The 27,809-nt window shown below is 35.8% G+C and overlaps 1 protein-coding gene across 2 annotated transcripts; it reads left to right on the plus strand.

Moving 5' to 3' along the window:
* The first annotated feature begins 2,111 nt into the window (after positions 1 to 2,111).
* Positions 2,112 to 26,302, plus strand: LOC107038709. 2 transcript variants are annotated; one of them, XM_015257964.1, is made up of 11 exons: positions 2,112 to 2,430; positions 14,543 to 14,734; positions 15,298 to 17,065; positions 18,859 to 19,047; positions 19,748 to 19,935; positions 20,083 to 20,331; positions 22,935 to 23,096; positions 23,166 to 23,460; positions 23,945 to 24,197; positions 25,536 to 25,683; positions 25,762 to 26,302. In XM_015257964.1, exons 2-11 carry the CDS (start codon positions 14,594 to 14,596, stop codon positions 26,026 to 26,028), a joined length of 3,660 nt encoding a protein of 1,219 aa, XP_015113450.1. In that variant the 5' UTR covers positions 2,112 to 2,430; positions 14,543 to 14,593; the 3' UTR covers positions 26,029 to 26,302. The 2 variants fall into 2 exon arrangements, with proteins under 2 accessions (XP_015113450.1, XP_015113451.1); XM_015257965.1 differs by having other exon boundaries at positions 19,766 to 19,935.
* The last annotated feature ends 1,507 nt before the right edge of the window (positions 26,303 to 27,809 follow it).

Here is a 27,809-nt window from a genome sequence, read left to right on the forward strand (position 1 = left end):
AAAATAACACTCACAAACGATTGCTAAATTCCTGAAAATGAAAGGTTTCAACGAAAAATTCACCTCGAATACCGAAGGCCATCGAGACAAAGAGCGCTAAAGTCACTGGTGGAAAAGTTGCCGTTCAAGGACAATCAACTCGATTATGACGGTACAAAATAGTGTCCCGGCACTAATCACGAGCAATGAATTTAGCTTGAATATCATTCTGCTAAATACCCGTCAACACTGAGCCCTGAAACATTAATTATGAAACAAAGAGAATGTTCCCCGAGAATTCCTAAATCATTGTTAAAGTAATATCCGTTAATTAAAGAATTGTGGTACTAATTGAAACTGTTAATAAAGAAGACAACTACTAATGACAAGAACATGTTCTATTTTACGATGCAATGTTGCTATTGTAGCCGATAGCAATGACGAGGTCAGTGTTGTTACACATGGGTTACCCCTTTCCTCGTAAAATGTCTATTCTGAATAAATTCAACAAACTCACATTTCTCGAGTGAAAACACGTATGAAAAAATTTAATAGAAAACCTTAGTGAATTCGCTAGAAAATTCTAATGAAATTCTCTAGAAATTGTATGGGGATTCTATTCAAATTCTAGGAGATTCTCGTTAAAATTCTATTTGTTTTCTGCGTATTTTCGATCAGATATTTGATAGGAAGAAGTCAATAGATTTAAATTTTTCTGTTTGAATTTTTCTCTTGAGATTTTTCCTATAAAAATTATTGAGCACGGATTTTCCAAGTTTTTTCCGCTATATTTTGTTTTGCATTACAGAAAAGTCGAAATCTATTGACTTTTTCCTAACAAATATCTCATAGAATGAGGGCAAAAAACAAGTAGAATTTTAATGAGAATTCCCTAGAATTTTGTAGCGAATTCGCAAAGTATTTCTGGTGAATTTTTCCACGCGTGAATATGCTACTTGGAGAGATTCGTGGGTTAAAAAACGACGCAGAACATGTTCTATTTTACAATGTAATGTTGCTATTGTAGCCCATAGCAATGAGAAGATCAGTGTTGTTGTCCGTCGGTTCCACATTTCCTCATAAAATATCTGTTCTGAATAAATTCAACAAACTCACGTTTCTCGAGTGAAAACACGTATGAAAAAATTTAATAGAAAACCTTAGTGAATTCGCTAGAAAATTCTAATGAAATTCTCTAGAAATTGTATGGGGATTCTATTCAAATTCTAGGAGATTCTCGTTAAAATTCTATTTGTTTTTTGCGTATTTTCGATTAGATATTTGATAGGAAGAAGTCAATAGATTAAAATTTTTCTGTTTGAATTTTTCTCTTGAGATTTTTTCTATAAAAATTATAGAGCACGGATTTTCTCTTTTCAAGTTTTTTCCGCTATATTTTGTTTTGCATTACAGAAAAGTCGAAATCTATTGACTTTTTCCTAACAAATATCTCATAGAATGAGGGCAAAAAACAAGTAGAATTTTAATGAGAATTCCCTAGAATTTTGTAGCGAATTCGCAAAGTATTTCTGTTGAATTTTTCCACGCGTGAATATGCTACTTGGAGAGATTGGCGGGTTAAAAAATGAGGAACATAAAAATAAAAAAAATAAAAAAATAAAAAAAAATAAAAAATGAATAAAAATTATTGGACCCAGATTTTCCAAGTTTTTTCCGCTATATTTTGTTTTGTTTTGCATTACAGACAAATCGAAATCTATTGACTTTTTCCTATCAAACATCTCCTAGAATCACCGCAAAAAGCAAGTAGAATTTTAACGAGAATTCCCTAGAGTTTCCTAGCGAATTCCCAAAGTATTTCTATTGAATTTTTCATGTTCAGGCAGAACATGTTCTATTAAAAATAAACACATTCTATTTTACAATGTAATGTTGCAATGAGAAGGTCAGTGTTGTTGCCCACCGGTTCCACATTTCCCCGTAAAATGTCTATTCCGAATGAATTCAACAAACTCACATTTTTCGAGTGAAAATATGCTAGGAGGCAGAGGGTTATGGTGAATGCAATGGGCAAAAGTGCGCACAAGTGCCTCTCCTTCGTGGAAAAAAAAACAGGATACCCCTGGCACCCAACTGTTGGCTACGACGCTGAGTCAGTCGGTTCTCAGCCGGCCCCGATGCACGATCATCGGCTGCCGGGGCGTTCACGCCAATCCTACAACACTTCTGTATAAACTTTCATTCTCTCTCATCAACAGTTTACGTGTGCAAACCATTGATTCGTTGCTTTATTACTTCGTCAAGTGTGTTGTGCTGTTGTTAGAGTATAATAGGGACACATCATCGGGGGTTGTTTTTGTTCAATTGGTATTGATAAAGCGTTCGTTATTGGTGAAGAGGCAATTGAGGCCTCAAGTATACAATAGAAAGGACTTCACTCCGGGTCACGAGTCTTCGCTGGAGCAAATCACGTCCCTATTTCTCCAGAAGGTGAGTTATTTTTAAATCACTTACCCAGTTTTAAAGGCTTTTTCGCCGTTTAAGGGGCATTATCGTACAACAGCCTCCGTATTTCTTTTTTCAACATTCTTTCACGATTTGTTGTTTTTTTTTTCACTCGTGGCGCAATCACGTTCCACGCTCGAATCAACTGGCGGGCGCGGTATGAGAAAACGATTAAAATGTTTCGACTTGTTCGGCTTATTATTCGCGAGAAGTCGTCATAAATTTTAACCGTAAATAAAGGCGCGCCGAGATACCTGCATGACACATTCGATATTTTTTCTTTATTCTTCTTTTTATGTATTTCGTCTTTTCTCGGAGTGCGTTTGTCACGCGTCTGCAAAATGACTCACGTGTATTAACGAGTGATGTATGGAGAATTTGCGCTCACGCAGTTTTATTTCGTGCGGAAACAAAAGGTGGAAATTCGGTAGTGAAGTGGGAATACGGTTTAAGGATGTCAAAGTGGCTTTTACTGTTGGTACAGACCACACTGTAGATTCAATAATTTTCAATCATCGAATTTGTCAGTTGAATTGAGTGAGAACAGTTTGAGATAGATCATGAATATTCAGTGTCATTCAAATTATGTTTTGTATAGAAATATTATTTTTTTAATGTTCGTTGTTTGTAAATAAATAATGGAAATTGTTTGAACTTTCGGAAATTCTGTTTTTTAGGCATGAAATCGATTTCAGGAGAAATTTTGAATATGAATAAATTTGTTATGACTTAGAACAAACGATTTTTATGCTGGAAAATTGATTGGTTATAAATTATTTATAAAGAGTGCTCGTACTTCTTAAATTATTTCATTAATCTTTCTTCAAAACAACTTTCCTTTTTTTTCAGATTTTTTAAATGTTTTCTACCGGTCCAATATCGAGATTCAAATTCAAACCTGCGAAGTTGGAATAATAAAATCATTGCAAAATGTTCGGAAACTTGGGGTCAAATGGGGCTCAAATAAAAGCTCTGATGTTCGACTACAAAATTAGAAAAGCATTTCACTGGAGAAGAAATAAATAACCAAAGTACTTACTTGCGTTTCACCTTAAGATATCTCTAACTTAAGGATGTTCTCCACCCTTTCTGCCAAAATTCACGTTTTTTCCATTTTTCTGGCAAACTTATGATGGAATTGACGTGAAAAATATAACGTTTTTGCGTTTTGTTATTATTTAATGACTGACGAAATTTCAAGGTGGTGCGAACATTTTCCTGCGTTTTCTCTAAACTTTTAAAAAGAATCACAAAACTGTAGAAAAAACGCATGAAAATTATCGCACCACTACGCAACTTCGTGAGCCATTAAAGAATGACAAACCACAAAATCGTTATATTTTTTCACGTCACTCCCATCGATAATTTGCCAGAAAAATGAAAACAACGTCAATTTTGGCTAAAAGGATGTCGAACATCCTTAAGGTAAAACGGAAACCCTGTGCCTATATGAACTTTTAGAATTGTGTTTTCTCCTGCAATTATTATTTTTTATTTATGAAACTCCTTCATTCATTCAATAATGCAGTGATGAAGTCAACAAAGTAAGTTCATAGAGATAAAATAATGATTGTAGGAGAAAACAATTCTAAAAATTTATATAGACGTAAGAGCATTTTTTGCGAAGCGATTTAAGGGCTGCAAAAAACGTTATGAGCACAATTTTGCTGTCTGCTTTAGATTCCGAGATATTAATTGAAAACTCAGCAATAGTCAAAATCGACCAGTACCCTTCGCTACTGAATTATTGAGGATGCTTATTCATCCCCCGACCATGGAATTTTTCCATGTTCGAGAAAAATTCTGTAATTTTTTATGATAATGATGGAACATAACATGAAACTAGCATTTTTGATAATTAAGAAAAATTAGTTGCAGTAGCGTCGACGAAATGAAATAACCAATTTTTATCTCAACCTGATAATTCACGCGTATGAAAAAATCGTATAGAAATTTTCTATAGGGATTGCGTATAGAATTGCTATAGGATTTTCGTATATGATATTCGGCTATTTCTATACGGATATTTTTTATACAAATTATTTCTATATGATGTCTATAGGTTTCATCCTATACGACCCACTGTCACATGTATAGAAACATTTCGTATGGAGTTGCGACATTTCTCTACGTTTTTCCCTGAACCGTTTAGACATCTTTAGTATGAAAACAATAATTTATGTAAAAATTTATGTATAAAAATAATTCGTATAGAAAATATTCGTATACAAATATTCGAATATCATATACGGAAATCTATAGAATTTCTATACGCAATCCGTACAGAAAATTTCTATAGGGGAGGTTGGGGTAAAATGGACGCTTTTGACTTTTGAAAAATATTCATAACTCAGAAACAGATTTATCAATTGAGCTCAGTCTAAGCTCATCACAAAGAGGAATCATTGTTCTTTCAATTGAAAAATAAAAATATTTAATTTCATGAACAATTCAACACGTCATGAACATTTCAAAAAAAGTCAAAAGTGTCCATTTTACCCCACCCTCCCCTATATTCCATTTCATGAACAATTCAACACGTCATGAACATTGCAAAAAAATTCAAAAGTGTCCATTTTACCCCACCCTCCCCTACGATGTTTTCATACGTGCAGCTACTAAAAAACTCCAAAAGTAAAAATAAAAAGAGTGCTATGAGAGAAAATGTCCCGAATCCAATGGCCATGGAAAATCTTGGGATACCCGTGCAAACAATGCAGGTATTTGAACCTTTGATGCCCAAATGGTCGTCCCAGAGCCAAAGAGGCGCAAAAGCTATGTTTACACAAACCACTTCCGCCCCTTTGGCTATACAACACCTAATAACCGCATGCCAGCGCCTGCACTCTCTGCGCATTGTTTACTTTACACCTGAATAACCAACTCGCATTTCTGGATTAAAACTTTCATCAACATGAAGAGGAACCACGTCCATCAGTTGAAAAAAAAAAATTCACAATTTTTCAAGTACTTGCCATGTCGGATAAACATCCTTAATACTGAATATTTCGTCAAGGCGATATTCACGAGAGCGTGACAACAAAGAAAGTTGAATCGTGCAATATCACGTGTTGTTCAGGTTTTTGTACTGCACTGTGTGCATTTTTTTTTATTTTTATATCGTTTGTGTACCCCCCTTGGTAATTGTATATCCCAACACATTGGAAACTGGTAATTGCGAATGAGTGTGGTAGCTCGCAAATGATGAAAACACTCGGCGCACCCGTGTGTTTATCCCTCGACGAATGAATGGGAAGTCAATTGGCGAGAGGGGGGGGGGCGAGGGGGGATGGTAGAGTAACTCGATGTATAGTTGAAATGAAATGAAATGCCGATGAAACCCCGGGGAAGAGGAAAGATCTTGCATCCATATTTAACGAGTTTCAAACGAAAACTCATGGGGTCGGACTATTTTTATATTTCCGAAAACGTTCGGCCCTCGTAATTCCCATTCTTATATTTATGGGTTTGAAGAGGGTGTCGGATCGGAATTAGGGAATTGTGATGTTAGGGGCGAGTGGGGCAAGATGGACCCTTGACTTTTTTCGAAATGTTATTTATTTGATAGAGATCCAGTAGCCGGGGCCAATTATAGGGTCAAATAATTAAAAATGGTCACTGGATAAGAAGTGTTACACTCATAGACTGATTCATTTATTCCAAACAAGATTCGTTAACTATTAACGAATGGTAGAGTTGAATATGACCAAATGAATATTCGTTAATAGTTAACGAATGGTTCGCTTGAAAAGTGAAAATCCAGTCAAACAAGGCTCCTCCAATGTGCATTTGTTAACTATTAACGAATGAACATGTGGTGAGACCGAATAGACCCTCATCTTCAACCAAATCCATTCGTTAACAATAACTAATCCTTTCTATAAGTGTAATAACGTGGGATAAGAAAAAGTAGTTTTTTGTCTTTGTGATGAGCCTAGAGTGAGCCTAGCTGATGAATTTGGGCAAATTTTGCAGAGAGATTTGACGCATTCTTTCCGTGCAACGAAGAGATCGGAAAATAATCGATAATTTTGGGCACAAGTGGTATTACTGATGTAAAGCCAATGGAATTCCAAATTTTTAAGCAGCGGTAAGAGGGAAACTCCCGGATTCATTTGAATTTTTAATCAAAAGATGAATATTTAGTACCAAATTACCCTGAATTTGTTTATTTATGATTAATTACAATTTTACGAATATATTAAACCGATTTCTGTAAACTTTCATGAAATAATTGAATTGAAATCAACTGTTTTTGTGAATTTTTTCATCAAATTGTGAATTTTGAAGGGCAAAACCCTTGAAATTCTGCTACAAATTTTTAACTGCGTATTTTTATCGTGTTCTTGAGTTTATTGGAACTTGAAAAACCGTTCACCAACGTTTGTAATTTTCATATGTTGATGGTTGCAAATTATCAATTGGGGCGCGATAATTTGTGACGTTACAGTTTTCTGCAAAATGTTTGATTAAATGTGACTGGATTTTCGTAAATTGTGAGTTGCTATTTTCATTTGTTGAATCATTTTTTAGTCTTCGAATCATCATTAGTACCTGACGATACTTATTCATTAAATTTTTTTTATTTTTTATTTACATCGCAGATCATAATAATAAAAATTAAACATGAAAATATCCGCAAGGAAAACAAGGAATTGGGGCGCGACAATATTGTGCCATTAGTTTCCTGAAAAATGTCTCGTTAATTGTGGCTTTGGATTTTCGTATGTTTTTCGAGTTGCGATTGTTATTTTTTGAATTATTATTTAGTCTTTTGAATCATCACGACTACTTGGCGATATTCATTCGTAAAGATTGTTTATTTTTCATTTTCATCAGAGATCTTAATAATAAAAATGAAAAATTAAAATATTCACCATGAAAACAAAGAATTGGGGCGCGATAATATATTATTCCGTCTCCTTCTCAAACATCATTAATACCTGATGTTATTCGTTCATTAAAAATGAATGAAATGAAATTTTATGTTTCATTTTCCTCACAGATCATAATCACAAAAATAAAAAATGAAAACATCCACAATGAAAAAAAAATAATAGCCAAATCTTTGAATTGAATAAAGCTTCATGAACAGATGGCAAAATGCTGTTTAAAATTATAGAAAAAAGCTTTAAAAAAAAGAGTTCGTAGAAGTTATCAATCCACCTCTCCACGAATTTAAATGCGAAATCCGACAAATCGTTTCAATCAAGTCATTAATAATCTGGCTTGATAATTTTGACTGCAACATTGAGAGGTGCAATCTGCGAGGACAAGTCTCCTCTCATCTCGTACGTAGGTCTATGGAAGAGGGAACGTTCAATGACCCATGGGGGGAAGAGGGATCGCGAGAGAATGGAGGGGAAAAAGCCACGAGAAGGACAGGGAGAGAACATATTTATAGATATATATATACCCGTACATATATGTCGCGAGCATCGCGTAGCGGCGCGAGTTTTCGGCCCGTTAGGTACTCGCAGGTACGAGCGCCAAGGAGGCAGGACATGAGTCACATGAGACGGTCCATCCTATTATTCCAGGGGATTAATACAATTTTTTATGATCCCCTGTTAACTAGATTTGAGGTATCAACAGTTATTCGTGAGATTGCCAGTGTTCCCGGGGATTTCAGTGTGTGAGATGTGAATTGATGGTGTGAAAGTCGGGTGTTTTGTCAGGGTGAAAGTACATTTGTATGCTGGATTAAATGTGGAGAGGAAAAAAGGTAAATAATTAAATGTGGATAACTAATGTAGCTAGTGGTAGAGCACATGTGGAGCGGTTTTTTTCATATGGATTTTAAAGAGGTGTGTGGAAAAGTTAACAGTTATACCAGTATAATGCGGACGTGAGGTATTCCGGAGTTCTCTGTGTGCATATGTACAACCGGAATTCCAGGGTTTTCCGCATTTAGTCACGTATTGCGTACTTGCAGTTGTGGCCAAATTCAATCTCAAGTTTGTTCCGGTTGATGAACGTTTGGTGATGCTGATGAGGGACAAATATGGAGGGGATTTTGCGGGAGAAAAAACGACCTAGTGTCACAAATCTATGGTTTTTAGTGAATTATATTGCATGTTGAGGAGGAATGGGGTAAGAACTTCGTGAAGTTATTGTGATTGGATTTTTTCGGCTCCAGAAATGGTTTTCTTCGTCGCGAGATGGTAAAATGACGAACCTTTAAAAACTTTGACCCAGTGAATCACGAATCATGGGCTTTTGTGCTGAAAGGATGTTATTGGAGTCATGCAAAGAAAAATCTCTAGATATTTTTTAACTATGACGGTCGTTTAATCTCAATTGCATTGAGTTCAAAGGAAAGAACCTCATTTTCTTATTTAAAACTTTTCTTATCGTTTCGAGACTATTATCCTTGAGGTTGAGAATTCTGTGAAGTTGTCAGGACTTGATTTTTTCGGCTCCGGAAATCGATTTTTTTTTCGCGTCAGGAGATGATAAAATGACACGAAATTTTGAAAACTTTGATTCAGTGAATCACGAATCATGGGCTTTTGTACTGAAAGGATGTTATTGGAGTCATGCAAAGAAAAATCTCTAGATATTTTTTAACTATGACGGTCGTTTAATCTCAATTGCAATGAGTTCAAAGGAAAGAACCTCATTTTCTTATTTAAAACTTCTTCGCGTTTCGAAAATATTAACGTTATGGAGTGGAATTTACTGGAGAAAAAACGACCTGGTGTTACAAATCTATGTTTTTCAGTCCAATATATTGTATGTTGCGGACGAATAACTGGGAACTCCGTGAAGGGATTGTGACTTGATTTTTTTCGGGTGCAGAAATTATTTTTTTTTGCGTCAGGAGATGATAAAACGACACAAAATACCAAAAACTTTGACCCAGTGGATCATGAATCAGGGACTTTCGTATTGGATGGATGTAGAAGTTACTCAAAGGAAAATCTCCAGATATTTTTTAACTATGACGGTCGCTTAATCTCAATTGCGATGATTTCAAAGGCAAGAACTTCATCTTCATATTTAAAACTTCTTCGCGTTTCGAAAATATTATCGTTATGAACTGGAATTTACAAGAGAAAAAACGACCTGGTGTTACAAATCTAAGTTTTTCAGTCAAATATATTGCGCGGAGAGAAATATTCAATAAAAATTACGTATCTTTTCCGTAATTCCGGAGCGAAATGTGGTTGTAGGAAATTTTACGGAACTGTCACGGAATTTTTCCGGAGCGTTTCGTAATTTTTATCTGAATCTCCTGTGAAAAATTACGATACCGTCACTTAAATTTTCTGAGTCGATTCCGTAATCGGTGAGTGCATTGGGAGTTCCGTAATTTTTACTGAACATTTCTCTCCGTGTGTATGTTGAGGACGAATGGGTTGGGAATTCCGTGAAGTGGTCGTGACTTGATTTTTTTCAGAGCCAGAAAATGAAGTTGAAACTAGCGAAAGATTCGCCAGCGGAAGATTCGATTTAGACGAATTTTGAATTGTACAAATATTTTTAAGTCATGTACAAACTCTTTCGCGCTTAAAAGACATTTGCGCGTATGTATGATTGTTTGACTTTCATATTCTTAAAAATCCGCTAAATTTCAGTCTCCGTTGGCGAATATTCTGCTAGTTTCAGTCTTATCTCCAGAAATCGTCCGCAAAATATTCAAATCTTTGACCCAGTGAATGACGAATCACGGGCTTTTCTATTGAATGAATGGAGGAGTCATGCAGAGGAAAATCTCCAGACATTTTTGAAATATGACATTCACTTTCTCTCAATCGCAATGAGTTCAAAGGTAAGAAATTGCCTCTTCTTCTCATTTAAAATTTTTCTTATCATTTCGAGAATGTTATCTTTACGATTAAGAATTTTTGGCTGAATATTGCGGAACAATTCTCGAATATTTTTATCATAGTTCTATTGAAATTTCGAGGAATTTTGGCATTGAATATTCTAAATTTTATGGAAACATGAATGGCAACTGTGAATTTCGTTGAATTGTTTCATGAAAATTGATAAAAGTAAGGAAAATTGGAGTAAGTCGGGAAATTCTTGTCTTTGATCAAATAGAATTCAATGGCACTCTCCTTATTATCCTTTGCGAATTATGGATATGCAGAAACATGAATAAAGTCCTTCAATCAATCAACCTCTTGAAAACTACTAAACCGTTAGAAAAAAGTTGAAATTTCATGGACATTTGACTAATAATTTCCAGGGGAGTGACATTGAACTCGGTGAAAGGGAAAAAATGAAATTTCAAATTCAATTGACAATTCAACGAAATTACTAAACTTGCTTGATGTTTTAATAAAAACATGAATATCCAGTACGAAATTAGGCTGAATTTACAATTATTTGTGAATTTCGTCATTGAAAATTCCAAATTCTATGGAAATATGAATGGCAACTATAAATTTCAGTTGAATTATTCCGAGAAAAGCATGAAAATGATGAACATTCAAGTATGTTGGGGAATTCTCATTTTACTGCTGCTAAAAAATCTCAAATATGACAGAATTTTTACAGGATACAATTCAATGTCACTCTCCTTATTATCCTTCGCGAATTATGAATATTCTGAAACATGAATAAAATCCTTTGATCAATAAATTTATTGAAAATGACTACACTGTTAGAAAAAAATTGAAATTTCGTGGACACTTGACCGATAATTTCCAGGGGAGTGACGTTGAGTTCAATTAAGGGTGAAAAAATTATGAATTTCAGATTCTACTGAACGTTCAATGAAATTTCGAATTTTTAAGGAGCGGGGAGACGAGTATTCCTAAACTTACTTGATGCTTCAATACCAACACGAACATTCAGTACTAAATTACGCTAAATTTCCAATTATTTCAAAATTCAAGAATATATTCAACCGATTTTTAGCGATTCCCATTAACTTTCATACAATAATTAAACTGGAATCCGCATTTTCCAGTGAATTTTCCCTACACGGAGAGAAATATTCAATAAAAATTACCAGAAAAAAGACGTAAAAATTACGTTTCGAAACGTAATCTGGGAGCGAAGTAAAATTCAATAAAAAGTGTCAATCGTCACGTAAATTCTACGATCTGTTCCGTAAAAATTACTCATCCGGCCGACGCCTCACGGCTAGCCATGAGTCACCGTGAGGGGGAGATTTTAACAACACGTTCCGTAATTTTTCCGGAACTTTTCGTAAAAATTCTTAAACATCCAAGAATTTTCATGTTCTGGGGCATAATAAGTCGTGAAGTTTCTGTTAGATTTTACAACTTCCAGAAAAATTGCGTGACTTTTTCGTATTTTTTCGGTGACAGACCCGAAAATTTACTGAACGTTTCAGATTTATTCTCTTATATTCCTATAGAAATTCACTGAAAACGATTCTCGCTTGCGGATTACGTGAAATGTTCCGGAATTTTTCTTGAATATTTCTCTCCGTGTAAAACTTCAAATTTTAATCACGAAATTCCTTGAAATTCCAGTGAAAGTATACTGCGATAAGAATTTCCAAGAGGTGTACCGGAAATGTCAGCTAAAAATTCTCACCAGTGCAGTCAACCGTCCATGAAATTTCAATCTTCTTCCAAGATTGTTCCTTCGAAAAGAAATTGAAAATTTTCGTTCAGTAGAAACTCATCGCCGATTGAAGGCCTTATTTTTGCGCCATTCGACTGTTTTTTCTACACATCATAAATGAGAGTTTTCCTATGTGCAATGAGGTTGCGACCGTCATAGGGAGCACCGGTTTTTTTTCCCAAGGAGATCTCTCACGTGTCACTGGACAGAAATGGTGAATAAAACGAGTGCTCGGCACAATTAAGAGACAATCTAGGAAATAAAAGCGAGTGAAAAACTATATATAAATATGGGAGAATGAGGGCAACTGGGTAGCTTTCTGATAGTCAAACTTGGGGATGGGAAAATTCGAGTTGAAATGGCTCATCGAGTTCTCGTGAAAACTGGTATCAGCGTTTCATCATAACGATTAGGGGTTCTTCTATCTCGATGAGAAACGGAATAATTCTGACGGAATGAAGACTGTGTGATTAAAAAATTCATCGTATCGTGTGGTGCGATCTTAATAACTCACTTGTGCTCCGATGAATTCAACTCCTTGTACGTATGATGATTCTGATAAGTCTATTAGCATTCAGATAAGTGGGAAAGTCCCTTACGGAAGTCGTCTATATTGCCCCGGATCGAGGAACACACGTGTATGGCGGGTATATTCCTTACAATTATGATGACAGTGGATAGCTTGCAATGAATTTAACGAGAGAAAGTTCAAGCGCATCACTCGCACACACGTCGTTCATTCAATGGGTTTTGATTGTTAGAGTGTAATGAGTGTGCAAAATTTCATCGTAATTGCTATATCAATTAAATATGATGATTCAATGGAGTCTCTCTAGTGAAAGGAATATTTTGCTCTTTTTGAAATTAAAAAATCGGAGATTCTGAGAACATTTGCGGTTTTTTTTGGTAGAAGAGATTGTTGAATTTATTTCTCTCTCTTTGAAAGCAATATGGAGAAGAAAACGATAAATGACTTCTCAGCCATTTGATTTAGAATTGACGAATTCATTTGAAGAGATGGAGTATAAAATGCTTCAATGTACTTTGCATAAACAAAACCAAAAATGAAAAATTAAAAACTAGTCTTGGTGTAAAGACATTTCAATTTAATTCGAAAAAATTATGAAAAAAACTATTTGTCATGTTTTTTTTGCTTTTCAGGGACCTGGGACATGTGTTTTAGTTTTCAGAAATCTATTACCAATTATTGGTGATACTGGATACTGACTTGAATAGCACTGATTGTTAGTCATTTTTACTATTAGAATTTGGTCATAGAGGTCGAAAAATTAAAGATGAGTACCGGAATATCAGTGACATTATTCTAAAAATTAGGGATGATGTCACTGAAAATTGATAACAAAATCATTAAATTTCAGAATTTCTCACTTACTGAATTTTCCAAACCCTAATCTCTAATTTGGGATGAATTCCTGAAGATTAATGACATCTTCCTGAAAATCAAAACTTTTTCCTCTGTGAATGCTCAATTTTAAAAAATAGTGAACGTAAATGTGCACTGACTTGAATAACCCTGTTCGTAGTGGTTATTACCACTGAAATTTGGCGATCAATTCCTAAAAATTATGAATGAGTACCTCAAAATCAGTGAGATTCTCTGGAAATTGAAGATGACTCGCGAAAAATCGGTGACATTACTTTAAAAATTAGGACTAATGTCTCTGGAAATCATCGAAATCATCAATTCTAGAATTTTGCACTCACTGAATTTCCCTAATAATTGAGGATAAATTTCTGAACATTAGTGACATGTCCCTGCACTGATAGACTGATTCATTTATTCCAAACGAGATTCGTTAACTATTAACGAATGGTAGAGTTGAATATGACCAAATGAATTTTCGTTAATAGTTAACGAATGGTTCACTTGAAAGGTGAAAATCAAGTTAAAAAAGGCTCCTCAAATGTGCATTTGTTAACTATTAACGAATGAAAATTTTGTGAGACTGAATAGACTCTCATCTTCAACCAGATCCATTCGTTAACAATAACTAATCCTTTCTATCATTGTAAAAATCAAAATTTTTTTCTCTATGAAAGCTTAATTAAAAAAATATTGAATGGAAATGTACACTGACTTGAATAACCCTGATTATGAGTGATTTTTACCAATGAAATTTGATGATAGATTCCTAAAAATTCACAACGGATACTTCAAAACCAGTAAGATTCCCTGAAAATTGACAATGTCAACAGAAATTATCGACACCGCCACCGAAAATTGGTGACAAAATCGCTCAATTTCAGAATCTTGCACTCACGGAATTCCTCAATCGCGGATCCCCAATAATTGCGGATAAATTCCGGAAAATTAATGAAACACCCCTGAAAATCAAAACTTCTTTCTCCACAAAAGCTTATACAACGAAAAAAAAAGTGAATGCAAATGTACTCCTACCGCAATCCCCCATTACCCTCCTTACAAAGAACTACGCAACAGCACTGACCACCCAATTCAATTCCCCAAAGGTCAGCCATCCTCAGCCCCCCGCAAGTAATACCTCCTTTGTTTTTTAATTGCTTCCAGGAAGTTATGCCGAGAGTAATGAAAATTAGTCGAGTGTGAAAAACGATAAAAATGTCGAAGGAATGCCGATACTTCGTGCAGCATGCCTGGAAGAAGGAGCTCTGTGCCAACTGTTTCGAGTCCCGGCAGGATCACCAACGCTCAGCGCCATGTACAAAGCCATTAATAGCACGAGAAGTTAAAAATGTTCAGGTGAATACTTTCCTCCTCAACCCCTCCCTCCCCCTCCCCCCGCGATACAATTCAGTAGCGAAGTGGTAAAACGGTTTAAGTCGACTTATCTCCCAGTTGAGTTTTTGAGGAATATTTCGGAATCTAAGGGAGATCGCGAAATTTTCCCAATTACATTTTTTGTAGCTCTCAAACGGCTCTACAAAAAAGGTCATCATAAAAATTTTGCTATCTCCCTTAGATTCCCAGATATTCATTGAAAACTGGTCAATAGTCAAAATTGACTTGCACCGTTTTGGCACTTCGCTACTGAATTAAACTCTAGGTCAATTCAAGTTCGCGGATTTCGTAAAGGGAAAGAAAAAGCCTAAAGTGCAAAATTGCCGATGGTGAACCGTTGATGGGTCGGGGTTAATGGCCGTCTCCCATAATACCTAACGTTAATCCCGCGAGCCATCGGTGTATTTATCGTTACCCAAGGCACCACTCGGTTTTGCGCTAAAAGAAGTGGGTTAGCCGGTCTTGGAAATGCGGAAGTGAGAAATTGTATTTTTTATCGTGTACACAAAACAACTTGTTCACAGGGTATTCTTCGTGGTCTTAGAACAACGGCTGTGACAGGATCTAGACGTAAAAAAAATCGCGTGGCATTTCCGGAAGAGTTGACTAGAGTCATTGGATACGGTGGCGATGATTATTTCGACAATGACGATGAATTGGACCCGATGTCCAACGACGTACAGATAATAGATGCTGACTCAAAGTTCATCGAATCGAAATGTCAAAATACCAATGACGACGAAGACACTGATTCACTTCAAGACAGCGAGGAGGATCGCGCACTCAGCAATCTCACTCGAGTCAACACAAATTTCAACATGATAACGGCTAATTTGACGAGTGCACCTAGTGAAACGAAGCCAAAAACAGTTGGTCTTATGCTTGGTAGAATTCAGAAAGACGCCGATGGCAATAAAACCACACTGCTCATATCTGTAACGCCATTTGGAGCTGATGACGTTAGTGTGCCAACAGCCCGAAGGCCAATTGAGAGAAAACGAGCCGATGAACGGCCAGTTGCACTTGAAAAAATCGTCGATATGCCGTTAATTGCGTCGAATAATCTAATGGCAATCAAGAAAAATGATGCACCAAGTAGTCCAGCGTCGATTCGTGTCCCTGACTTCGAAATTGAGACCAAATTGTCGGCAATTATCTCGGAGTCGACAGTTAAAAGTACGTGCGAAGCGAGAGAATGTGAAAATGTCAAGTCAACAATCACCAAAACAGAGTGCAATCCGTCAAAAGTGAATGAGGAGTCGGAAAAAATTGTCAGTAACGGGGAGAGTTTAGTTGACCCGAATTACGAGGATTTGGATGAGCGAACGGTCGAAGGTGAATCAGAGCCAATCGAGAATGCCGAGTGTTCAGGATTTCTTGAGGATAACAATAGCCGTGAGGAGGCTGGTGTGCCCGATGGAAAAGCAGACGAGGACGAGATATCGCTGGAATGTGGCATTCCCACTGAGCCAAGACGATCATTTCTGCATTCAGATACACTCGCTGGTAAAAAACCCACTGCCATTTCAAAGACCATATCAGTCGAGGCTAAAGGAATCGCTGTGATTCCTACGCTTGATGATGCAATTCCACCGAATGTCGATAGCAAGCAGGAGAATGGGGAAAATGTCGAGCGATACGCAGAATCGTCTATCAGGGAGGACGAATGTGGCTTGGATAATCAGTCGAGTGGCAATGGAAAACGCCGGATGGCACCGAAACCCCCGGAAGCCAATTTGGATGACACTTCCGGTCCTCTTTTCACTCGTAAACCAAATTTCAAGATTAATTTAAAGTCTGATTGTCCTGTTGTTCGGGAAAAGGAGAAGCGGGAGCGTGCGACGACTTCTTCGAGTCCCAAATTGAAGAAATCACTGGGTCCAATGGTGTCCGAGGACTCTATGAGTTTTTCCGCGGGGAGTCAACCCCCTGAGGACTCGCCGGAGCCGAGGAGAAGTATTTCCCTGTCCCACCAGGACATTCCGTCGTCCTCGATGGTAGCTGACAAAATCGAGGAGAAGAAAAAGAGCAAGTCACGTTTTTCATTGAAAAAATTGCTGAGAATGGGCGGCTCGAGAAAGGATATTAATTTAATAACTACAATGGCCTCGTCGGCAACAAAAGTGGACGAAATACCCGGGACCATTCAACCTAAACCGAGATTGGAGATTATTCATCCGTTGGAGTTGGATGGAGCCGCTGTGGAAGTATTACGACATGATAAACTTACCAAGTGCCAGGAGGAACTCGTGGTCAATGATTCGAGACTAGAGGCGGGGAGTAATGTCACTGGTTAGTTCAATGGATATTTATGAGTAATAGGACACATGGGGGAATTTTATAGATATACTTTTTTTTAAGGGGCTCTGTGGAATTTGTTGTTGATTTTCAAATTACGCAACTGTGATGGACGATTTTTCGAATTTGATAGAATAGGGACAACGGGTTTAATTTTTTTGATATTGACAATTCTTTTGAGATTTTTTCTATCGAATTTGAAGGACATGGTTTTTCTAAGCTTTTTTATTGCTTTTATTTCGTTTTTGTGTATTAGAGAATTTAATAAGAAAAAATTAACATTTCTTTGAGAAATTTCATTTGAGTTCTGCGAAAATATTATCAAAATTCTAATAAGAGTTTTTTTTTTGCGTAGATTTTCATTTTATAGAAAAAAATAATGGATGTTAATTTTTCTATAACTTTTTTCTTGCGGATTTTTTATCAGAATTCTGGAGGATGGCTGTCATAAGTTTTATTCCTTGGTTTTTTTTTATTCTGCAATAGAAGCCTAATAGGAGTGCAATCAAATTTTCTAGCCAACCCCATAAGTTTTTGCATTAAATCCTATTGAGAATTTATCACAATCGTATTGAAATTCTATTAAAAATTATATCAATCTCATTCTAAACCTCATCTATATTTCATCTATAACAATGATTTTGCAACAATTTTTCATTTTATTCTGCAACAAGCCGACAACAACAAGAAAATTAAACAAATGATGTTCAATAATTAATCTAGAAAAATCAAAATCTCGACGTATCTATGAATTATCTATTCCAACAAATATCAGCCAACAAACAAAAAGTTTTTTTAAACAATTATGACAGACAATTATTTCGCCGAATAAACCCGGAAAGGGTTTCCGGCGTAAATAAAAAAAATATGATAGAATATTTCAATAGAACTCGAACAGAATTTTCATAGAATTCAAATAAAAACTCAAAACAATTTCTCAGAGAAAGCGCTAGATAAATTGATGTTACTTCTCTTATTCATCGCTGTCATTTGAATTTATTCCCTCCAGCGAGACTCGGAAAGCCCCCGATTGCAACGATTTTTCATTTTATTCTGTAACAAGCCTACAACAACAAGAAAATTAAACAAATGATGTTCAATAATTAATCTAGAAAAATCAAAATCTCGACGTATCTATGAATTATCTATTCCAACAAATATCAGCCAACAAACAAAAAGTTTTTTTAAACAATTATGACAGACAATTATTTCGCCGAATAAACCCGGAAAGGGTTTCCGGCGTAAATAAAAAAAATATGATAGAATATTTCAATAGAACTCGAACAGAATTTTCATAGAATTCAAATAAAAACTCAAAACAATTTCTCAGAGAAAGCGCTAGATAAATTGATGTTACTTCTCTTATTCATCGCTGTCATTTGAATTTATTCCCTCCAGCGAGACTCGGAAAGCCCCCGATTGCAACGATTTTTCATTTTATTCTGTAACAAGCCTACAACAACAAGAAAATTAAACAAATGATGTTCAATAATTAATCTAGAAAAATCAAAATCTCGACGTATCTATGAATTATCTATTCCAACAAATATCAGCCAACAAACAAAAAGTTTTTTTAAACAATTATGATAGACAATTATTTCGCCGAATAAACCCGGAAAGGGTTTCCGGCGTAAATAAAAAAAATATGATAGAATATTTCAATAGAACTCGAACAGAATTTTCATAGAATTCAAATAAAAACTCAAAACAATTTCTCAGAGAAAGCGCTAGATAAATTGATGTTACTTCTCTTATTCATCGCTGTCATTTGAATTTATTCCCTCCAGCGAGACTCGGAAAGCCCCCGCCACCCCCCAGAAACGGTCAATCATCGATAAATTTGCCGAGCAAGCAGCCCTCAACAAGGCCCCCACCCCCCACACCGGATAATCCAACAAAATCCTCACCACCAGTGAGAGCATGGCACACAACTCAGCACGGAACAGTCGCTGGTGACTCAATTTACGCGAATTTAGGTAAGTTCCGGCCCATTCAGTGCAATTGATCTTAACATTTAGTAATTCCTTATTGAATTATTCATAGGACGTGATGTAGGTGCTTAATATTTTTGTTCGTTTTTATGAGAGAAAAGCCTCTAAGGTCAACAATCAATCCATTAATTATTGTATCATTCTCACAATGCCAATAGTTATTAACTAATTGCCTCTCATCGTCTCCTCTCGTTTCTTTTTATATTAAAAGGCCATATTACTGATTTGTTATGAGAATGTTAAGCTTTTTTTACATTTTCGTTATAAGCGATAATCGTTATGCATAATTTAAGTGAAGGAAAAAGAAAATAATGACGATAAATACTGTGATATATCACTCTCTGTATTTTTGAAGGAAGAGAACAAAAACCACAAAGTGCTGATTGAAAAGAAAAATACTGTAAATTCTCATTCTGAAATAAACGTGATTTTCTGAATTCTAATAATGCAGTAACTCGATTCCCAAAATAAAATGACAAAAATCGTTAAAATGTAAATTATTTGAAATGCAAACATGGAATAGAATACAGGGTAAGTGCGACTAAAGGCATGTTGCTACTGATCTGGCATGCGTTTTATTATAATTATTTAATAAATGAATGGCTATTGAACAAAAAAAAAACACCCAATAAATGTGGTTGTAACTAACCCCTGGCGCTTGATGAATGGCGTGGTGGGCCTGCAGCACCGGAGAATGTTGCAGGTGAGGTGAGAAGCACACTTGCACCGTCCAAGCCACAGCGCACAGCCAGCATAAAGCGTGAGAGTGAAACGATGAAGAGTAATCACTCGAGTCCAAGGGAATTGGCTGCCTCTCGACGTTACGAAAAATCTTGTCTCGATGTACCAACGAATTCGGATTCACTCGACTCGGTACATAAATAATCATAAATTACTGATGTAGAGGTAGAAGGAGGTGAAGGGATCTATTGACTTTCTACTCATTCTGTTCATTTTTCTGCTCACTCTTTCTCTTTCTCTCTGTCTTTTTTTTTTCAATTTGGAAATTTTGATATGTAGACTTCGAGTGACAGTCACGATGTCTACGAGTTTCTCTCGAGTTCACCGGAGTGTGATTCGAATCTGGAGCTTCGTAGGCATGCCAATGAGGCAACAAGAGCAAATGCCAATAAAAGAAACTCGGAGGGTGGCGGTGGTGGCGATCATTATCGACAATTCAAGTATACCAAGTCAACATTTGCGAGGTCTAATTCACTGCCTTACTGCCACAGCGAGACTGAGAGCGATGGGTTTTATACTGGGAATGAGGCAAGTATCGGTGACAATGGGGAACTTGCGTGAAGCTCAATTCTTTCTAATTTCCTTGTTCACACATTCTTCGTAACATATGGACAGCTAGACAGCGAAAGTTATGGAGAAATATTGCCGAGATGTCTTACGATAATTAATTGGAAATCAGTCGGTTTCGAGATGATTTTTTCGGTCATGACGTCACGAAGACGGTCTGGTAAGACTTCATTGGTCGAGTGTGAAGAGAGGGGGGAGTTGTCGTCCTCCATTGGCCGAGGCGCACCTCAAGATTGGGTTAGGTCGCCTCGAGCCGTTCTGTGATTGGTCCAGCGCTCGACCGTCCGTGTGACGTCATTAGCGATTTCAAAGCGTTTGACATCTTCGACGTTTAAGGGGTAACAGAAGGACACCGTTGCCTCGAAATTTTCAAACAAATTTCCTGCTCAAAACTATCAATATTTTTTTAAACCAAAACACATTGATCTTTATCATCGCTTCCTGGAGATTAATGTGCTTTGATTTGTACAAATATCGATAACTTTCAGCAGGAAATCTGTTCAAAAATTTTGAAATTTAGCGGTATTCTGTTACCTCTTAACACTCTGTTGGTCGCGCAAAAGTTACGAGTGCCGTTGGTCGCACCGCACCAGCATAAATCGACATAATGATAAATTTGAAAGATCTAGGAAATTTTTTTTTAATCGTTATTTTACATCGCTTCGATCCGGTTAGAGTATTCCTTTGTCGAATGGCGCAAACGAAATTTCGATTCAATGAATTACTGATTTGTTATTAACAAATTCCTGGCAATCGCCGATCTTGGCAACCGGTTGTACTATCGAACTGAGATTAGTCTTAAAAATTCCAGGGAAATCTGTATAAAGAAATACCGTAATTGAACAACTTGTTGGTGAAAGCTCAAGATTATCATTAAATTTTAGATGATAATTTTTTGATCATCAGTGTAGAAATCGTTGCGTATTGAACAGCGAATTCGAGGAGACGGGAGGCCGCCGGCAGATGAGGACACACCGCCCGATATGGGAGCCTTACTTGATGGGTTAAAAAATCGGAAAAAGTGCGGCGCGGTGCTCGTGGAGCCACCAACGGAGTGTTAACAATTAATTATTAATTAACGAGCAATATTTCGAACTTTGTGAATGAAAAATGAATTCTTCGGGTCATAAACTTGAGACTAGAGAATTGAAAAAAATTCATGCAAGTTCCCTATTTGGGAATCAGGATCAGGAAGTTTTAGAGAAAAATGGGTCAACGAAGGAGCGAAGTAATACACCGTAACAGTTGAATTTCACATCTTTGAATTCTTCTAGTGGAGTTGTTAAAAGAGTTACTTCAATCATCGAGAGCATACAATATTCTGCCGCTCCAGGCTACTGTGCGGCTAATTGAAATTTTTCATTTAAAATTCAGACAGGACACGAGTTTTTTATTCATACAGGAAGTGAGCGAACTTATGGGAAAATGCCAAGGATTATGCGTCCTGGAATTTCCTCTTGAAGTCACCCATCATCATGAAAATTTAATGTTCAATTGACTTTTACGGTTCATCACTTCGTTGACACAGCGAAATTTTCTCAAGAATCTTTTTGCGGTAGCTGCGCACGTCTGAAGAAATTTCAATTGAAATTCTAATTCTATTGCAATTCTCGTGGAACTTCTATTCGTTTTTCGATCATTTGTATTAACAATGTCGCAGTCTTTGCATTTATTCGTTTTTTAACAAATCGTAAAATATCGTACACAAACGGGTATTTTATCGTTGAATTACATTTCGCTCCACGATTACCTTTCGTACAGTAAAATTTGCCGCGATTTTTAGGTAATTTTTATCCAAATTGTCTCCGTGTAATTTGAAACGAAGAAATTCCAATGAAATTCAATGAAATTTCTTCATTTATTGAATTTTTCCACGCACGAAAAAATTTAATAAAAAACCTAGGGAATTCGCCAGACAATTCTATTGGATTTTTATTGAACTTTCTATTAGTGTTTGGCCGATTCTGTTGAAATGTTGAATAAAAAATATTCTATAAAAACAGTCAATAGAATTCAATTTTCCTATAAAACTTATTCTTTTCAGATATTTTCTATAGAATTTACTCGGCTCAAATTTTCTAATTTGTTTTCATTCGATTTTTCCTTTTCCTCATCAAGAAAATCAAACAAAAAAACTAGGAAAACTTGAGTGGATAAAATTCTATAGAAAATATCTCAGTAGAATAAGTTATACAGAAAAATCAAATTCTATAGACTTTTTCCCTAGAATATTTTTTCAATAGAATCGGCCAAAAAATAATGGAAAAGTTCAATAGAAATCCAATAGAAGTGTCTCCACTGAGAAAAAAATTATTTCTGCCAAGTAAATTTATTTGCCACAAGTAAATAAATATAAATATTTACATTTGAAATGTGTGGATTTTAGCTAGCTTATAGCTAGTCAATTTACTTGGCAAAAATAATTTTTTTCTCAGTGTAGCGAACTCCCTAAGTTTATCTATTAAATTTTTCTGGTAAATTTTTTCGTGCGTGTCCATACGTGAAATACTGCAAAAATCAAGTCCGACTGAAACCGATAAAATAACAATTAATTCGACCAAAAGGGTGCGGAGGAGGATCAAGACTGGAAGACAAAGAACGAGGATTTCGTAATGAACCGAGTGCGACAGAGGAGAAATCGAACTGTCGTTCATCGAAGTTTGGAGGACAACTACGGTGCTGTTGTCATAGCCAATCACGAATCTCTGGCACAATTGCTAGAACGAGTGAGTTCGAATGATTAAAAGCCTCCGGAATATCCCCTAGGAATGCAAAACTCATGAAAAATATTTTAGTTATCCCAAGTGGACCACTCATCTCTCTCCCTTCATCTGCGACCCTTGGGCGCCTCGAATCCACGTCTCAAAGACTTTCACATCGAAGTTGACACGCTGCGAACAATTGGGAAACGAGCTTTCTGTTCTGCCTCGTGGAACGACCACCCAGTGACAATTTGTTTGTCTTCCGACAGTCTCACCTCACCAGTCTCTCACAAAGAATTCTGTCTTCCTCCGATCCTCGAATTTGCAGATCGAATTTCTGATGAGGCACCATTCAATCGCGTCAATACACTCACCAAGAATGAAGACGGTAGAGTGAATAATTCACCATGTATAAAGAAATTCGATAGAAAACCTGACACATTGCCTAGAAAATTTTACTGAATTTCTCCTTATTTGCATCGATTTCTACTGAAAATTATACAACTTTGTCGTGTGTTTTTCTATCGATATTCAATAAAAGAAAGTCACTGATTTTTATCTTTCTATTCAACTCATTCCGTTGGATTTTTTCCCATAAGAATACTTAGACATGAATTTTCTCCTGAATTTTATGATGAAAAACATGAAAAAAATATAGCAGAAAAATCAGTTATGCCCGAGGAATTTGGTAAAAAATCTCAAGAGAGTAATTTATGTAAATTAAAATCATTGCTTATAGCTCTTCAATAGAATTTTTACAGTTCCGGTGGAATTTATTAGAGACAGTGCAAGGCTTTCTATCAAAATTTTTTTCATACGCTCATTCATTTCCCTCATGAATAATTAATCCCGATCTTCATTATGAATTTCAGTCACGGTATCGGTTCTGCCACCTTACCAAGTATGCTCGATGAAGTCATTCCTCTCAAATCTACCGCGACAACTTCGTAATAATAGCAGCAATGAAACCATAATGAGAGAATGTTGCCTAGTTCTTCTACAATTCGTAACAGCATTGAAAAATCTGCAGGCACGTGGAATCGAGGAATTGCCCAAGAGCCTGGGTAATTTCGTGCTCTGCAAGGAGGAGAGAGATCCCTCGCATCGTCTCTATCATCTTCAGAGGTAATTAACATTTACCTTAATTTTTGCCATTTAATTTTCATTGTTTTATAATTATTCACCAGGAGAAATTTGACAATTTTCAATGATAAGTTCATAGGAAGGAGTTCATAACGAAATTTCACAATGAACGCGTAGCAGGATTAACGCGACGCTTACAATTGTTTGAATCAATTCCACTGATAGAAATTTTCGTCTGAATTTTCCATGCTAAATTTTGGAAATTTTTATCGTTTTCAAACTCCACTAAAAATTCAGGAAATGAATGAAATACTTGATTTTTCGGTTCAATTATTCTTCGAAAATTCAGGAAAATTCAGGGAAAAATCGAAAATTCATGTCATTTTTTTCTAAATATTCATGTTTTACTGAAAATTCAATCAAGTTGTTAGATTCCCATCTCACGCCCACTGAAAACTCATGAATTTCCGTAAATTCTACTTAAAACTTGAAATTTCATAACCATTTTTCCCTTAACCCAATTCAGTAGCGAAGTGGTAAAGCGGTTTAAATCGACTTATCTCTTAGTTGAGTTTTTGAAGAATATCTCCGAATCCAAAGGAGGTAACGAAATTTTCGTAATAACCTTTTTTCTACAGCAAATTGAGTGCTACAAAAAAGCTCTTGACAAAAATTTAGCTATCTTCCTTAGATTCTGAGATATTCACTGAAAACTGGCCAATAGTAAAAATCGACTTAAACAGTTTTACCACTTCGCTACTGAATTCAACAGATTTCTCATCACTTGTAGGGGAGGGTCGGGCAAAATGGGACGTGTTGAGATCTTATAAGTGAAGATTTTGACAACTAGAGATCACGAAACGTTCCATTTTGCCTGACTCTCCTCTACGTAAAGTGAAATTTAGCTTTACGCACTCTCTCTGAACTTTATGCACGTCATGCGGAAAACAAAAACTTTATCCTGCCATATCACTCCAAAAGTGAACTTTGAGCTGAATTAATTAAGTGAACTCCAAGTTAGAAGCTATCTCGTCTATCATTTTCCCCGATCCTTAATTAATGTGCCATATACATCCTGAAATCTATACATGGATCATGTGAAAGATTTCTAATCAACTCAAAATGCCAAAATCCCAATTCATAAACAAAAATATTAATAAATAAAATCAATTTCAAATTTTCCACTCGACTTAATTGAGCAGTTTTAGTGATTAAGAAATAAAAAATGAAGGATCTTCTCGGTAGATGAAAATGACAGCTATAAAAAGGCCTCGTTATCCCCCATAGGCCCATATTCCTCGAAAACCAAATTAGAAGCTAACTCGCCTCATATAGTTTTCCCTCTTCCTTAATTAACGTTTCATGTTAAACATCCTGCAGTCTACACGTGGATCACATAAACGACGATGAGGAGCAAGTTTCACTGTGTCAGAGTGCTCTAGTTGCCCTACGGGAACTCAATCTAACGAACAGACTTCCGGTAATAAGAGAATTACTCGTGCGTGAACGCGCCGTGAGCCTCTCCCAGGTAAAGTCATCGAAATCACTGTTCAACAATTTTACCTCCCCTGTAATCTCGGGCTAACTCATTCATTCGTTTATCCAGGTGAAAGCTGTGCTTGAGTATTCACTGTGGGGCCCGGCAGATGTGACATTAGACGTCTGGAAAGAGAGGGAAATTGTTTTGCAGAGGTGGCTAGACCTTGAGAGGGCGACGATTCTTCACGCTCTAGTGAGGACACGACCTCCTCTCGTCGTTGCTGATGAGTATCAGCTCATCTTCTTGGTTCAAACGACAGCGAAAAATATGTGCGAGGCGTCCGTACTTCTAGATGAGCAACGATCAAAGTTTCATTCTCTTCAACAAACTTGATTAATTCGGTTGCGAAGTGATGGGGCGGTATGAAAAAGAATTCTACATGTTTTTTAAGTGTGAATTCATCTTGGAGACGTGGAATTTCCGGAGGAAATGAAAGTGAGACCTTCTCATAGACGAAAAAAAATCGTGATGGATAATTGTTTTCATCTCCATGATGTTCATTAATTTAAGAAAGGTTATTAGCTCATTTTGGAAAGGAATTGTTTCTCCAATATTTCTTGACCTTTCTTGAATTAAAATTTCGTAATATTTTCCTCGGAAAAATTGAATAGGAAAATTTAATAAACTATTGAATTTCTATTAGAATTCTATTCGTTTTTGTGCCAATGCTATTGAATATTTTTGATAGAAAAAGTCTGATTATTAATTCTTTATAATTTATTCTGTTGAGATTTTTTTTGCAAAAATTCTTGGGCATGAATTTTCCAATTTTTTTTTCGTGGATTTTATTAAGAGAAACAAATGAAAATACACGCAGAAAAAAATTGAAAATTTAACCCCTAAATTCCTATAGCAAAATAAGAATCTATTGACATTGAAAGTTTAACAAAACGGAAGAAATTAAGATCTTTTTTTATCTGAAAAATCCCGAGTAGAAAATATCTCGAAATATTTTCCTCTAAAATCACTAATTATCAAGATAATTCAATACCTAATAAGAAAAGATGTAGAAAATCCTGTCATTTCGTTCAATTACTTCAGTACTAAGTGAAATAACTCTCTCTACTATGCTCAATTAACATATCCCATTATTCATATCGTTTTGTATTCTATTTTGTATAATTTATTCCTCAAAAATCGTTATTTATTCTTAAATTAATCATAAATTTGTTACACATTTCTAGTTTTCATCTTTCATGAGTCTATCATTCTCCCCATGTGAATGTTTTTTTCATTAAAAAAAAGAATGCATAATTCTGTGTTCATCATAATCCTTTGTGGTAGTAGAGTCTCCCTGGCTTATCTCTAAATGTAGCTTGGAACTCTTCGTACTCTCGCCGAGATAATCTCAGGAGATCTGTGCTTAGTGAGCTTCAAAGGACACGATCGTTTACAAATTATTCATCGAATTGGAGGAATAGAGGGAATGAGATATCTTACTGAGTCTCTGGATATATCGCCAGTGCTGAGGGGATCATGAATAAAAGACTGAAAAGAAGATTCATGTGAATATAGGGGGATGAGGAATTGAGGACACACACGAAAAAATTTCAGAGAGAAACCTGGTGAATTTAGTAAAATATTCTGTTGGATTTCTATTGAATTTTATTGAAGAATTCCACTGCGCGTTTTTTTTAATAGAACATGTCCAATAGATAACTATTTTCATTAATAAAATTTGATCTTTTTAAAGAACTGTTTCTATTGAGACATTTTCTATAGGAATTACTTCGTGTGAATTTTCCAAATTTTTTTCGCTATTTTTCTTCTTTTTCATTCAAAAGATCGAACAAAAAAATAGAAAACTACTGTTGAGGAATGTCTGCAGAGAATATCTCAATAGAATAAGTTCCCTTGAAAATTTTTATTGTAAAAAAAACGCGGATATCAGAAGCAGAAGGCATCAGTAGAATCAGCAAAGAACTGCAATCGAATTTTACAGCGAATTCGATAAAAAGTTCTGTTGAATTTTTATTGAACTTCTTTGAAAATTCTATTAGTTTTCTTCAGATCCTATTGATAAATTGGCCCAGCTTACTGCACGTCTTTTAAAGAAAATGTCCAATAGAAAACATTTTATAAAAAAAATCAGTCGAGTTCGATATTTTTATAGA

Source organism: Diachasma alloeum, unplaced genomic scaffold (assembly GCF_001412515.2).
Source record: "Diachasma alloeum isolate Michigan unplaced genomic scaffold, Dall2.0 Dall_scaffold_00286, whole genome shotgun sequence".
NCBI classification, from domain to species: Eukaryota; Metazoa; Arthropoda; class Insecta; order Hymenoptera; family Braconidae; genus Diachasma; species Diachasma alloeum.

Excerpts from the sequence above, each read along its gene's own strand:
- LOC107038709 (XM_015257964.1), top strand. The coding sequence starts at position 14,594 with ATGTCGAAGGAATGCCGATACTTCGTGCAGCATGCCTGGAAGAAGGAG. Across the intron at positions 23,461-23,944 it reads ACTCACCAAGAATGAAGACG|TCACGGTATCGGTTCTGCCA; the intron begins GTAGAGTGAATA and ends TATGAATTTCAG. Across the intron at positions 25,684-25,761 it reads GCGCCGTGAGCCTCTCCCAG|GTGAAAGCTGTGCTTGAGTA; the intron begins GTAAAGTCATCG and ends TCGTTTATCCAG.